The sequence below is a fragment of the Cupressus sempervirens genome, chromosome 5 (assembly GCF_028749045.1).
Source record: "Cupressus sempervirens isolate cs-2001-9-10 chromosome 5, ASM2874904v1, whole genome shotgun sequence".
Taxonomy (NCBI): domain Eukaryota; kingdom Viridiplantae; phylum Streptophyta; class Pinopsida; order Cupressales; family Cupressaceae; genus Cupressus; species Cupressus sempervirens.
In genome coordinates, this window is record NC_143122.1 from 377,631,742 (window position 1) to 377,648,059 (window position 16,318).

Below are 16,318 nucleotides of genomic sequence, written 5' to 3' on the forward strand. Positions count from 1 at the left end.
CCCTCAAGACAAACACAATTCATTGGCATTAAAATCCAATTCAAAGGTACTGAAAGGTTGACTAAATTCTCAAATCCTTCAACTTCAACGCGTAACCCTTGAATGCTCACAATTCACAAATTCCACAAAACATAAATGCATAATGAGATGGTTCAAACTTTTGCAAGGCATTATATTTATAACTTTTAATTCAAAAGCCTCCCATTACTCTCAACAGCTAGAGTCTTCTTGTGTACACTTTTCACTAAAGAGGCTTAATGTTCACACCATTCAATTAGAACATTTATCTCATTAAGTTATTTAATTAAATAAAAGTTAAAAAATAATGTAATATTGTTATTGTCAAAGCTCTATGAGAATATTGAAATAGCTTGATCCAAGGTGTCACCATTGTGCACTACCAAAAAATAGAAGCCAACTCTCTTGACTTACTATAAATAGTAAGTAGACCAAATAGAGACCCTCAAATTTAACTGTTAGCTCATGAGGATCGCAATGATGAGCTAATATAAACATACTCCTAAAAACATCACAATGAAGGGTTCCCCATGGAACCGAGTTGTAAGGAGAGGACAGAAAAGCATAACCATAGGCACAAGAAGCTGGGCAAAATTTACAGGAAGTAGAGTTTGTGTTAGTATGGGAAAGACCCCTATCCCAACCAGTCCTAGAAATCTAACATGTAGGGGAGGAAGCTTTTAGGAAGAAGGAGGCTGCATATGAGGAGGCTGTACATGTGAGTGTGCACATGGAAGATGTACGGGTGGAAGAGATAGAAAGGTTAGTGATGGTGCCAAATTGGGGGCAAATATATTTTCCGTGTCGAAGATGATATTTACTGCATCTCAGCTGTCATCCATGAGACACTTAGTTCCATGACAACAATTACCACAGACTAAAATGGTAGATCTCAAAATGCACAAGGGAGGGGCCCACACTATTTGTATAGCAATAAAGGGTTTATGAAATAAGTTACTAAATCTCAAGGGTTTTTTTAATTTGCTGATAAATTTCAAGGGTTTATTGAAATAAGTTACCAATCATTAGTACATGTTGATATAATCATCATTGCATTGTTATAGTGCCTTTAACTATTAATAATTATCCATTATTGTGACATTTGAAATTACCAGTAATATACATGTCATTATCACTATATTTTATTGTTGCTACATTCATACATACAATAAATCACACATTTGCATCTCCATCACATTGCATTAAGTTGATAATTGAAGGAGGAATTCATATTTCACGTAATGTTCAAATAATTATAAAAAGGGGACTTTTCACTCATTCATGTTGATGATGGGACACCATGTTGAGGAAAAAAGTAGGGAGGCACCACCAATGATGACTCAGCCAGAGGTTGTCGAGGAAGGAGGGAGTCAACATATGGAAGAATAGGAGGTTGGAGCCATAGAAGGTGATGGAGTAGAGAGTTCCATCCCAAGTTTTGGATACGTAGCACAACAAGTCTTAGTAGAACTGGAGGCCATGGCAACAACTACATGGATATGGCAGACAGGGCGAGAGAGTTGGACATGGGGCTAGTTAGCATTGAAGCTGAGGCACTTTTGAGATTCATGAAAAAGGAGTGTAGAAGGGAATTCACTAAATGCCTCACAATGCAAGGGTGGCTAGAGAGGGAGATACTAGAGAAGGTAGAGGCATGGAGTACTCCACATGTTTTGGTAGGACACAGAGGGCAGACATGGATGATTGGCACCCTTTTCAAGATGGAGCGAACTTCCTGAACAACATTCATTCAGCTTTAGCATATGACAAGGATGCATGGAAAGGCAATGGAGGAACATATTATCACTCTGGAGAGAGAGGCAACCCTATAGCTTAGACTTAGGGAGGTTGAGAATTGTTCAGTTTGTAGTTACAGTCAGATTGATATAATCATGAGTTTCATTATAGATGATAATATAAATATTTATTTATATTATATATTATATATATAGTATATAATACATATATTATATATTATATATATAATATATAATACATATATTATGTTATATTATATTATATTATATATATATATTTATTTATAATAATGTATATATTATACATATGCTTAGTTATATTATTTTATACCTATGTTCCCCGGAGTTTTCGGGACGGGGACGGCAGGGGACAGCGGGAAGGGTTTCCGGGACGACATTTTTTTTTGCCAATTTTGGGGATGGCGGGGGACGGCAAAAGTGACATTTTTTATAGTTTTTAAAATTTTTTGTGTTAAAAAATTGGGGACGGATGCAAGTCCCCAATGAAGTTTCCGGGACGGGGACGTCCCCGTCCCCGAAACGCTGGTATTTTTGGGGGGGACGTGTCCCCGGGGAACATAGTTTTATACTAACTAATGATGTTTAAACCTTGGAGACATGTCTCTTCAAGAGACATGTCTCCTTCTCTCATATGTCTCTCTCCTCTCATACTTATGTGAGATCCAAAATCTACATTTGGAACATATCAATTACAATGGTCATATTATTACATTTGTAGAAACGATCCATGTTACTTACTATGGTATCAAAGCCTAGTTGCCAATGTAAGAAAGCAACATCATTGAGCCAAACTAAAGCAAGAACTTAGAGATATACATGCACATCAACTAAAATATACACAAGGATTGTCAGCGTATTCAAGAGATGGAAAGCATCAAGCATAGGCCAATAGACTCATGGAATGTAATGACGATACGATAAATTCAGAAGTCCAGATGCAGTGTATAGAGATGTGAATCATATGTCGAAAGTCATATTTATTAATAAATCCATACAAATGAACCCTTAATAAAGAAGAACCTGATCTATAGAATTATAGTTGCTTTGAACGAGAATAGATGATACGAAGGGCATGGATGTACAAAGAAAATACAGTTTAGGAAATGATGAAGAGACTTTCATCTACATAATATATGATCGACCTACAATGAAATGATGTTGGAGATCAGTTGGGAAGATATTGGATATCCTTTGCAGCACATATAAACACAAGCTCTTAAGATAATGGAATCACTACTCTCCTCCACATTGACTAGTGTAGAAGGCAGATTTAGATACACAATGAATCCATCAACCACTAGTCACCGTGGACTACTGGCACAACAAATGACACCAAGGTGGAGATTATGATAGGAATCGAACAAGAAGGGACACATCCAACATCAAAGGAGCATTGATCAAAGATATAAGAAACTCTTGATACCAACTAGTGGAGTTACGATGGAGAAAAGAGCAACGATCAAGTCAAGAAGATATTCACTATAGTATTATTAGAAAGCCATCGACACATGAGACTATTATGAGTCTTACATGCCCCTATAATCAAAAGGATTATCAAACCTGGGCATCAAACAAGGATTATAGAGAAAGTCGTCAAACCACTAAAATGTATAGGAATTGTGCAATCAATAAAGAAAATATAAAAAAGAATCTTACCTTGCATTATAAAGGACAAGTACAAAACACCGCCCATCTACATTCACTGGGCACCCCTCTCCAATGCTTCCGGCATTTATGATACCTCACAATTTCTGAAATGAGAAATTTCAATTTCTATTGGTTCGCTGCCTAAGAAAATTTGAATTATTCAACTAACTAGGATATTAAAGGTGGCGAATATGGATATAGATTCATAAATGACTACTACCAAATGCCGCCCAAACATAATATCACAGGAAATGAAATAGATTTGTATCTATACCATATCATATAGGTTAAAGGGACTCCAAATAAACCACGCCCTCAACATTGAATTGAACAAAAATGAATCTCTTTCATGACAGTTGAAGAATATATAGAGAAATTAATTTTAGTAATATCAAACTCCCATATATTGGTAATCAAGCATCATGAATGATAGCGATTATCATCATGGGCCTAGCCTTCCAAATGCTTACTATCATTTATATTCAACACCAAATATTAGAAGCTTACAAATAGCCAAATTATAACCACTGCTCTACCTAGACTTCCTACAATCTGCTCTACTACAAAATCAACAATATTAATTTTAGATTTTAGAAGCATTAATTGGACTATAGGTTGGTTATATGTTATAATAATAACATAGAAAGGGATAGAATGTTTTACCTTTTGTAGTGAAGATATGGAAAAGGGATTATAAAAATGTATCTACTTCAACTTGGATAAACTACGTCACATGAATGTCATTGACGTGGGAGATATAAGGGATAAATTTATCTAAAAGAATATCCCCTCAATCAGTAGTCTAGATAGATAATTTTAAAAGGGAGAATGAATAGGAATTTTCAGCCTTTCAAATAATCACCACCATTGCTATCAAAAGTTAGCAATACGTTAATGAAGGGACCGCTAACATGTATTTAAATTTAAAAAAAAAAGAGAGGATCATGTTAGACTGATAATGTGACATCAACTGATAGCTATGGAAGAGAGACATGTAGGAGATATAATTCTTGGTACAAGGAAATAATTGTTCGTGCTAAAGAATAAAGGATTAGTAGGCTACTCAACCTACATTTATATGGTGAAGACTAAGGTAATGAGAAATGAGGCTCATAAGGTATGAAAATTCTCATTTTAATTTTCACTTTATTGAAATGATATATTATGTTTGTATGTAGAAGCATATTTATATAATTGCATAAAATTAAAATGAGCTATTTGAAAATTTGAGATAACTTGCATATGTCTAGATAAGTATTAGGCATTTGACGTATAAGGAGACAATTTATGATTTGATGCCTATGAGATAAGTATTTATTATTATTGAGTATTGTATTTATTTACTCATTAATCGTATTTCTAAATGTTCTATAAGTGCTATGTGCTTTGATTGTTTTTCCTTTGAGAATGTTCTTGTAGGAAAGGCGAGATTGATTGAGATTCAGAGGGAGTCTGACATGTTATCAACTACAACCTTGAAAGATAGGGAGCAGATATAGGATAGGGTTTTGTCAACCTTAAATGATCTTGATCATATTGGTTCAGAGGGAGTAAACCATGTTGTGATGGAATCTTCAGTGATCGATAATTGTAATAGCCAAGAGGACTGTAATTCATGCAACTATGTGATTTTAATGGGCCTACTCATTGTGTACGTCATGAGAAAGTGGTGACTTCAATTGAACCATCTAGGAATCTCTCTTTGATAAATGAAACTTGACATATGAGTTGTAGAGTCATTCAAGTGGCACAATCATACTCAATCAGGATATTGGCATATTGTGGACGAGTTTGTGTTGGCTTCTACTATTAAGCTAAATGAATGTTTGGACTTCCAATGGATAAAAGAGCAAGTTAGAACTTAGAAAGGAGTTATCATATTTGATAAAAAAATGTTCGACAATGTAAGATTAAGTGAAAATTTTACATTGTGGGGGGAATAATAGTCAATGTTCCATTCTCACTTTTAGAGGGGAGTTGTTCCATTCTCAAATAATTCAAGAAGAGAATTCTGAATCTTCATGTGCAGATAAGTATTCTTATTTTTTGACATTTATCTCTCTTATTTGTAATTTCTATACTTGCATTGATCTTTTCCTTTATAGTTGAGGATGTTCTTATAGGAAAAGAAAGTTGGTACTTTACACATGCTACTAGATATTGTACAAACTCAACCTAATGATAGTAGCTCCATAGACCTTGATGATCAAGATGGATAAAATGAGGCACTTGAAGCAACATCTTTGATGATTGAGATTATGAGATTCTTCTACATTAAGAGGGAGTGTGACACTTTGTTAAAGAAATGCAGGAGCTTAGAAGATTAATACTCAGAGGGAGTCTAGATTTTGATGGGCCTACACCCATGTATATTATGAGGAATTATTTACTTGTGACTAGAAAATCTAAAGATTGTTATCAGATTTAGAGTGAGTTTGACAGGCATCCTTGGGTGAAGAGAGTTTTTGAGGAAGTAACTAGAGGACCTGATTTCCCAAGATTGATGTTCAATGGGAGAAATTTTAAGATGCAATCCTTTGTAGATGATATTTTTTAACTATTAGGTGAAGTTCTAAGAGAAATTCTTTGTAATTTTCTCTTCTCTATGCAGGAGAAGTATGAGGTGAAAACCTTTTGTTCCACCTTCTAGTAGCAACTATGGTGGGTCCACCCTTTGACTTGGTTCATGGTGGATATCATTTGAGTTACTCATGATGCTGTTGTAATTATCTCATGAAAGATGACGATCTTTCATTGATGTATATATTTAGAGGGGAGTTATTGAAAGGTGACAATCTTATCAATAACTGCACTTGTTATCATAACAAACTACATTAAGTTGTTGTCTCGGTGTGTCAGAAGTTATGACAACGAATAGAAGGTAACTATTGTAAGGTGACAATTTTATCAATAGATGACCAACCTTCTAAGACCAAAAGTGTTGAAGGTCATTGGTGTCATTGTTATTAGGCCGAATTTTACTGGACACATTGATATCCATCATGGTTATTAGGCCCGATCTAGCTGGACACCATGAAAATTATTAGTGTCATTGTTATTAGGCCAGATTTTGCCAGACACATTGATATCCATCATGGTTATTAGGACGGATCTTGCTGGACACCATGAAAATTATTGGCATCATTGCTATTAGGCAAGAGTTTGCTAGACACAATGAAAGTTGTTATGGTTCTTCGAGCCGGATAGTGCCGGACACCATAACTTAAATCTATTATAGACAAAACCTAAGGTGGTATTCAAACTTATATTAAGGTTATAATAATTGCTTAATTTCCCTCCTTGCTAAAAGAAAAAGTGTTGAGAAATTTAGTCTCATTATGAATTGTAGCAAAGTCCTTACATAATATGTTTGTGTTGATAGATTTATGTTGGTATCCTTCAGTATGCCATTCTAGGAATATCATACTGAGATGATATCTCTTCATACACTCAAGAACATAATATGTTCTAGATCAATCCTTCCTAACTAAGAGGGAGTGTTAAGTCTGTAGTTACAATTAGATTGATATGATCATGAGTTTCATTATTGATGATACTATAAATATTTATTTATATTATATATTATATATATAATATATATTACATATATGTATAATAATGTATATATTATACATAAGGGTAGCTATATTATTTTATACTAACTAATGATGTTTAAACCTTGGAGACATTTCTCTTCATGTCTCCTTCTCTCATACTTATGTGAGACCCAAATCTGCATTTGAAACATATCAATTACAATGGTCATATTATTACATTTGCAGAAACGATCCATGTTACTTAACAAGAATGAGTTGGCACAAGAGAAGATAGCTCACGTGGGAAAGGAGTAGTAGTTGGCAACTGCCTAGAAGGATATGATGGATGTAGCACGTGAAAAGAAAATGATAGCAGACAGAGACCTGAGGTTCCTTTCACCAACAACTTCCATGCACCATGACCTCAGCTACTCTAGGGACGTCTTTGCACTTTTTCCAGTAGACTTTCTTTATGTTTTCCCTATTTCAATTTTTGTCGTTTGGAAGATGACAAGCTTTGTGCGGGGATGATGTAGATGACAATTGTGCCACTAGTAATAAAAATAGTACTTTTCTTAGTTAATTGGGCAGTAAAATAAAACAATTATTCCGAAACGGTATCAGTTGCCAGCGATTGGCTGAGTTAACCAACTGTTGAGCATCGTTTTGTGATATCTCTGGTTATTCATGTTGTGTCATTTATTATCTATATTTATTCACAACTGTTTGAATGATTATTCTTGCATTGTACGGAACAATACATTTAGAGTTAGTCAGCTAACACATGCTTCTTAATCTGCTCACACATGCTTCTTAAATATATCCAAACATGCTTCTAGGTCTGCATCAAATTACCTTGTAATTCTGCCTTGTATCTGCTTATAGGTCTGCATTAGATTCCTTTAATACCAATCTGAATCCTCTTCATATTTTCTGCTCTTGATTTGCACAAAGTCACATTATTGTAATTGCAAAGCTTACTGTTTCATTCACTATTTTCATGTATCACCCTTAGTGTATGGCTAAATTATACAATTACTACATGTTGTTTAGTGCACATCAGACAATTTTGCATTTCCAAATTTAAGTTTTCCAAGATGTGATATTTTCAGATATGATAAGAATCATAAAATGTTCTTATCAATCTTCTTGTTTTAATTTCCTTCTGATGTCAATCCTTCAAATAAACTTTACCTCCTCATAGCTTTCAATATTTTTCTGTCAATTTTTTTCTCAGAGATATGTGTCTTCTTGCAGGGTCCAGATCATTTTCTGCAATGGCTGTTTCTTGGCCATTTTCCAAAAGGTTGGGAATGGAGGAAGAGAGGCGTATGCATGTGCTTGGGTGGAGATCAGTTGTTTACAGTGAGTTCAGAAGAAAGATTAGGCCATCTACCAAATATCTGATATTAGCATATTTTGATAAGCTTAACTGATATATTTATTCTCCTCAAATTATTTATCCAAAAAAAGGACAATTCCATGTCCTTGTTATTTATGTCCGTATTTTACTTGTTTGTTTGTCCAGTTTTAAAATTTGGCAACATAAATGTAGAACTCTGTTTGGATATAGAATATAATGGTGAGCCAGCTCCACTAAAATTTAATAAAAGGGCATGTTCATTTACAGATATAAAAGGGAGAATATGAAATGCTGCGATCTGGACGATAGACCCAGTGAAACAGAATCTAGATCATAAACTGTGTTACCTTTTTTAATAGAAAAAAATTAGTCACCATTGAAGCATATATAATACAAATATATAGGTGGAAATGGGGAAAATATAAAAGAATTACTAGATCTTGGGGATAATAAACAAAAGCGTGGAAGAAATTGACACTCCAACAGATCACTCCGAGATTGTAGGGTCAGAAGCAGACATAACAACATTTGGGTTAAAAAATAAGGCAAGATCAAACATTATCACAATGGACAATTTTCAAACACATGAAATGTTATACAGGGACAAACACGAACAAAGTCCTATGTTTGGTGTGATAACACAATAGAGCTTCCTAGTCCCTTTCAATCTTTTGGGGAACCTTCCCACAGTTGCACTATGGTATGGAACCCTAGCTTCAATGTGCAAGTGGGGCAAACAAATGGTACACAGGGGTCTTGCATACTAGGCTACCTCCAAGATAATACATCAAACTCAAGAGAGAGGTGTGTATGTAAATGCAAAACAATACAAAGGGATCGTAAGGCATAAAGAGACTTTGAAAAGTCAAGTATACAAAAAAGGATAATTTTGCACCTATATTACCAAGAACCATGTTTAAATCTTTAGATATTGTTAAAAATGAACAAGAGAAAAACAAGAAGAGGCAAAATAAAGGAGAGGAAAACATGAATGTTGCGTTTCTTACAACACTGCTGCCCAAAAACCTTGAGGTGGGAAGTCAAGCAGCAGACAAGGTGGAAGTTGGGGAAAACAGGCCCTGCAAACACGTGTAGGCCTACTTCAATACCTTAAACATGGTGTCCAGGTCTATTTCTAAATGAGCTAATGTTCGTGAAGGAGAAACTTCAATTTGTAGAAAAAAGGAGTCGTGGAGGACAACAAGATAAAGGAGATCACAGAAAACAATCTGAAGCTAACAAATGAGAACAAATAACTCAGAGAGGAAGTACAACAATTACAGTTTAGTATGGAAAATATGGAAAAAAGGTGAATACGAGTTGATTCTGATAAGGCAGGCAGTGAAAGAGATGATCCGCAAATTAAGGAATATCAATGTGCAATGGCAAACATGGAGTTAGCAGAGAACCAACTTAGAGAACAAATATAAGACATCAAGTCATGGACTTATGTAGTAAAGGGGCCATCAAACACATCAAGTGAACTCATTGAAAGCAATGAGGCAGTTATGAGAAGAGAAATACATAAATGATAAGGCAAAAAATATCATCATTAAAGGGTTGAAAGACTAGAGAAAATGAAAACAGAAAATACTTAACTAGGGACTTCCTTAAAGATCATCTAGATTGGTATGGAATAATTCAACAAGCTCAAAAGATTGGGACATGGATGAAAGATAACATAAGCAGGCATGCAAGAGTTACTTTGAAGAAAATAGAAGACAAGAGCATGATACTAGGGAATAAGAGGTTCCTCAAAGAACACACATATATCTTGATGAGGATCTTACCATATTTCACCAAGCATAAAGAAGGAAAGAATGGGAAAAGGTAAAAGAAGCAAGAGATAATGAAAAATGGACTTGTTTACAAAATGGTAAGGCCCAAATCAATGGAAAGATGGAACATAAGAAATAGGAACTTGGGGTCCCGGAAGAACCCTTTAGCTAGTTGGAATTGTAGAGGTTATCCATGGAGAAGAGGACCTAGGTTAGAGCCATAGCTAAAGGTATGGACACTATCTTTTTAATATAGACACATGCACGCGATGGATGTTAAATTTCAGAGTTTAAGGGATACAAAAAAGTTTTAGTGTGGAATAGAAGAATCGATAGTGACAAAGGACGTGGAGAAATTAGTGTTTTAATTAAGGAAATATATATGGCTGAAAATAATAGAAAATCAAGTTTCAATAAGATTGGCAGCATGTTACTTTGCCCCAAATGGCTCAAAAACATATGAGAAGTGGCATCTAGATCAAGAGAACCCGTACACATCACTGGAAAAGAATATTTCTGTTTGTAATTCTTTGGGTGAAGTTTTAATAGTTTGAGACTTAAATGCTAGGACAACAAACAACCAAACCCTCAACTTGAGGAGAAGTTTCAAAGAAAGAAGAGATCCACTATGTTTAGAAGAGGAGGATCAATTTTGTGAAAGTTCTTTAGAAAACAGCAAGGACAATGCTAATCATTATGGGTCAACATTATTGGGCTTATGCAATTCGTACAACATGGTCATATGTAATGGTATGGAATTGTGCCCAAATTCAGGAAACATCATTGTAAAACATACAACAGACAAAGTGTTGTTGATTATGTTATATGCTGTCAAGATCACATCTCAAGGGTAAAAGAGATAGAGATAGGAGAACGCCCAATAGGGCTAATTTCAGTCCCCAACCCATTTTTTTAAATTAGCCATTCATTTAAACAATTAGCAGGGATAGCAGATTCATCTTAAGCAAAAATAAAATTACCCTCACATGGTAGAATCGTAATGATGCTGGAAAATCAGAAAATCTGCAATGATGCTGGAAAATCAGAAAATCTGCAATGATGCTTTTAAACAACTTACTAGGATTTCAGAGCATGAATTTGAGCACACGATGCAACAACTTGTAAGAAGAAATACCTACGAGAGGAGTGTAAAAGAACTAGACCCAAAAGAGGGGAAAAATACTTTCACAACGAACCCTTGGTTTGATGATGAGTTCAAGTTAGCAAAAAAAAGCTGAGAGGAGAAATGAGTAAAGAAAACAAGAAAGAGTATGAAAATTTGTTAAGGTGTAAAAAAGAAAAATATGTGAGCACAAGGATGAAGTTGATTATTCATGGAAAACAATATCCTAATTTTTTTGGAAAGAGAAGTACCAAAGTAGATAAGACAAGATAAGATAAGGCAAATTTATTAATGTCCAACAAGAGACCATTAAAAGGGTCCAAGGGACTGAAAGTTACAACTAGGGAGACTACTAGCAACAGGAACACCAAATGGTGATTGGGGAAAAGAAAAACAAGAAGCATAGGAGAACAATGAGGAGAGGACTAAAAGCCATTCTTTCGCTGAAAGAAATACATAAACGAAGGGTATGTACTAGTGCAACCGATCTCGAGTTGTCTCTGAATACTGCTATAGGTAGAGTGTTTCTGTTTGGTGAACCCCGCATGTGATCTCATGGATCTAGTATGCCTTGCAGTCTCATAGAGTGGTCGTTTCGTGCCTCTTGCGGGGGCCACGGGTGAGTAGAAGTTGGTGATATGCTGATCCAAAACCTGACTCTGAGGAAAAAAAAGTTGTAAACTGTGATCACAAAGCTAAGTAGTCTTGTAGAGGTAAAGCGCCAGGGAACATTGATCAATGTATTTGAAAAGGCTGACAAGGACCTGCAGTTTATGAAAAGACAGTGAAATCTCCTTGTGATCTCTGTTTCCATCTTGGATAAAGCACAAAGATGCAAAATCTGGTCGACTCTATCAATGTGGCGGATTGTCTGAAACCAGAGCCAGTGAGAGCCTACTCAGAAGACACCAAGATAGAAGTGGAAGATGTGACTCCACTGTTAGGTTAAATAGATAGGATGCACAATAATCCCATTCTTGATCTCCAAGAAGTGCTCTACATAAAAGGCCATCTATGGACACAACCCTCTCAGAGTGTTACTCCAAGTTGTGATAATGTACTGCCTATAAATGTCAAGTCTAACAGGCTCATTCAACTCCTGACAAGTGAGGAGGGGCGCAGGGGAATCTAAAGAGCATTAATAAGGAGGGAGGCGGTTGATCTCAGTCTCGATTGAGCCCAATAAAGTAGCGACTTGGGTATACCAACAACGAGCCCTAGAAACCAAATCAGAATTGACATTTGTGACTGAAGAGCAGTATGCTAGGTATGAGTACCTATCATGACCACTTATTGAGTTAACAAAATGCCATACGCAATGAATAACCTGAGTTTGAAGGGATGTTCCCCAAACTCGGACAAAATGACACTACATGGAGTGGATCTGTGGCATCTGAAATTACATTTGAGCAGGAACATTTGAACTCTCTCAACCGAGTCCTAGTCAGAAGCTATGGGGGAGGGTCCCTACACCACAGAAACCATATAAAACTATCACTCTAACCAAAGAGTCCAAGAGGGACAATTTGGAAATAGTGTCGTGAAAATGATGTCTGAAACACTGTCTCTCCAACAAGGCAAGGGAGTCCATCCCCTTAGAAACCTTGGGTTGTATAGCTGGCCTTAAGCTACAGGTGGGTGGCCAGAGAACTTAACCTCAAGGTAAGTATATGAGGAAACAATCTCGATCTCTCGACCTTGAAAGCTGAAATGGACATGTGAAATCTTCAGACCTTTGAAGACCATAACTCGAGTCTTTATTAGGTTCACAACAAGCTATCATCGGACACAAAAAAAGGCAGCCCATCAAGAAGACGTTGAAGTCTCTCAGGCAAGGAGGAAACAAGAATCACATCATCCGCGAAGAGGAGAATAGAGATCATATCTTGATGCAAATAACAACGGTCTCCCAAAAGTGAGAAATCCTTGAGAAAATTCTCTAGCTCATTGATGTAAATGTCGAATAAGGTGGGGTAGAGAGGGTACCCTTGCTTCAGCCCAATGGTGCTTTGTATTAGATAAGAAAAACCCTTAGCAATGCGTAATTGACCCACAACAATCTCATACAATCTCATAATCGTAGATAGTAAGGTCTTTGAAATCCTAGTGTCTTCGAGTCTCTGAAATAGTTCAACCTGAGGGACTATGCAAATTCTTTGGGAAAGTCAATGAAGCAAGAGTAGAGTTTTGCTGAGTAGTGACAAGCCTCCTCAATGATAGTCTGCAATGTGAAGATGTGATCCTGCGTTTGTAAATCTACCTATAAACCAGCTTGACTTCTTGCCCTACGAGGTCTCTTATCAAGTTGACTGGAAGAATAGCATGCAGAGAAGTGGCATATAGCTTGGCAAAAGTATGCCCGATCATAATAGTCTTGTAGTTGTTGGGGTCCAAAATCGACCCGATCTTATGTATCAGATGGATGATGTGTCTTGACTAGGAATTTGTGAAAGCTGTGCAAACCGCTCTATTTAAGAGCATAGCGAGATAGAAGCCCAACACTAAAATTCCAAGCTTGAAGAGTTCAGCCTGCAACACTTCCTCATTTGTAACTCTGCTACACCCCAAGGATCTGACAGCCTTATATATGTTGGAGAAGGTGAATAAGTGGCAGTTGGGAGGGGGGTGGGGTGGATGGAGGGCTTGCCAGGAATATCTAAAACATAAGAATAGGGATGGTGAGAAAGAAAATAGAGAATAACATTGTAGGGTCCCAATGGCTTGAATATGCAAAGATGTTATTTAGGAACAAGTATGATAAGCATAGACCTTTGATAATCAATGTCACAACTAAAATTTCCACCATTGAGGATAGCTTCTAAACATTAAGAGGTTTGCAAGGAGAAAAGACCAAGATATTTGTAAATGTACTGGTAAACTTAGTGGTAGACTATAATTTAATCAATTTACACTATACTAATATGGTTGTCTTGTAGGTATTACCAATCACAATGCTAATATAATAGTTAGACTTGAGCTGGAAATTTTGAATGATGATGCTTTTCTTTCTTCCTATATCCAAAGGCAAAGATAGTACTATTTATTCTTTTCGATAGTACTATTTCTTGCGATCTTCTTCATATATATATAACCCTATGAATGGGTGGTCATGTTAATCAAATAAGGAGGCATGACGTTTCAACATAAGTAGTTTCCAAGCCCCAATCATAATTGGATGCTAACAATTAATTAGTTGTAGCACCAATCTCATTAGTGGTTTTTTGGTTAACAAGTTAAGATCAATCCATATAAAGCAATGCATATATATAACAACAATGATTGATCAGTTTGCATGATCTCAAGAGATAATCGAAGTTTCATACTTGACAAAAATATTTACAGTTAGACTGCTAATGGAAAGGATAGTTAATTGGATCATAAATATGATTGTGTATGTATATGATTGTGAACTGCTATACATGTATGCATACATAGTTATCAATTTCACATCCTTCCCTACTGATCGATGCTATCATATTTAACAATATTGATGGGATACAAGATGAGCATTTGAAACAAGGCATAGATGTCCTTTCACCTCATATCAATTGTACCTTCAATGATATCAATGAAGATGGATTTTCTAAAAATTGAATGATCAACATGGTGATTCCTCTCCAAAAAAGTGGCGGCATTAATAATCCATCAAATTATCACACCATTATGATTAATCTGTATGATATCTATGATCTTGAGCATTACTCTGAAGGCCTTCTTTCTCATGCTGGTAATATTTATCACCTTCTAACTGTTTTAAAACTTGTTGCCTAAAGCTTGTATGAGTTGATGCTATAGCTGTTATATGTCCTTTTGCGGCTTAAAGCATCAACGATACAATTTTCTTTCCTCGTGATATAGCTCATCTCAAAATTATAGCTGGAAAATAATTCCAACCACCTTTGGAATGCATTGAGATTAGGTTCGGTGAATATATATTTCGACCCTTGATGGTCAAACCAGAGCTTAAAAGGTTTTCCCATCAAATAATGATGCTATCGCTGAAAGGCATGGACAATTGCAGCCAACTCTAAATCATATGGTGCATAATTTAACTCATAGTTTTAAAGCTTCCGCGATTCATAAGCAATCACTCACCCATATTGCATTAACACCTTGCCTAAGCCTTCCTCGGATTCATTAGTTACTACTAAAAACTATCCTTCACAATCTAATACTTTTAAAATTGGTGCTAAAGTTAATGCCTCTTTAAGAAAGTCGAAATCCTTTTGACATTTCTTTGACCATTTGAATCAATGTCCGTTTCTTTGAAGAGAAGTAATAGGGTACACAATTTGAGAAAACTTCATTACGAACGTTCTGTAATATTTGGCCAAGTCCATAAAACTTCTTTCTTCTTGTACATTTCTAGGGATTGGCCACTCTGTTGGTGTGATCTACAACTATACCCTTTGTAGATATGATGTGCCCTATGTATTGCACTTCTTTCTAAAAGAATGTGCATTTAGACAATTTGCCATATGGATGATGTTCTCATAGTCATTTCAAATATATTTGCAACTGTTGCATATGTTCTTCCTTGTTCCTAGAGTATATTAAGATGTCATCAAAAAATACCAGAATGAATTTATCAAGAAAATATTAGAACACACTATTCATGTTACATCCCAAATTTTTGCCCTAAGTTTTAACTTTGATCATAGTTGTTGGTTTAACGAATTATTTCTTTTCTTGATCATGTGAAACAAATTAGTTAATTATAGACGTTGCATCAATTTATTTCTTTCCTGACCATGTGAAGTGAGTTAGTTAATTATATCTGTTGTACCAACTGATAATGAATTATATCTTTCATGATCATGTGAAATGAGTAGTTATTATAGACGTTGACAAAAATAATGAAGTAACCTATAACTATCATTAGATGACTAACAAATGTTTGATTAGAATTATCGATCAATATTTTTGAATTAATGTCATGGCGAGAATGTTTTGCTTGAGTGATTGCAGGCAGAAGACTGAAGAAGAGGGGAAGCATTGCTAAATGGGATCATCGGAAGGGGATGGTCGATTGGTTAAGTCATCATGATTGATAGGTATGACCTAAGACTACCTTG

General features: G+C 35.6%; 1 protein-coding gene across 3 annotated transcripts in view; it reads left to right on the forward strand.

The window, feature by feature from the left end:
- LOC149556342 (uncharacterized) overlaps positions 1-16,318 on the forward strand; it is a 266,842-nt gene that overhangs the window by 119,900 nt on the left and 130,624 nt on the right. For all 3 annotated transcript variants that reach the window (XM_089830610.1, XM_089830611.1, XM_089830609.1), the window contains one exon: positions 8,237-8,344. In XM_089830610.1, the coding sequence (XP_089686736.1) occupies positions 8,237-8,344 (108 nt within the window). The remainder of the gene's footprint in view (positions 1-8,236; positions 8,345-16,318) is intronic.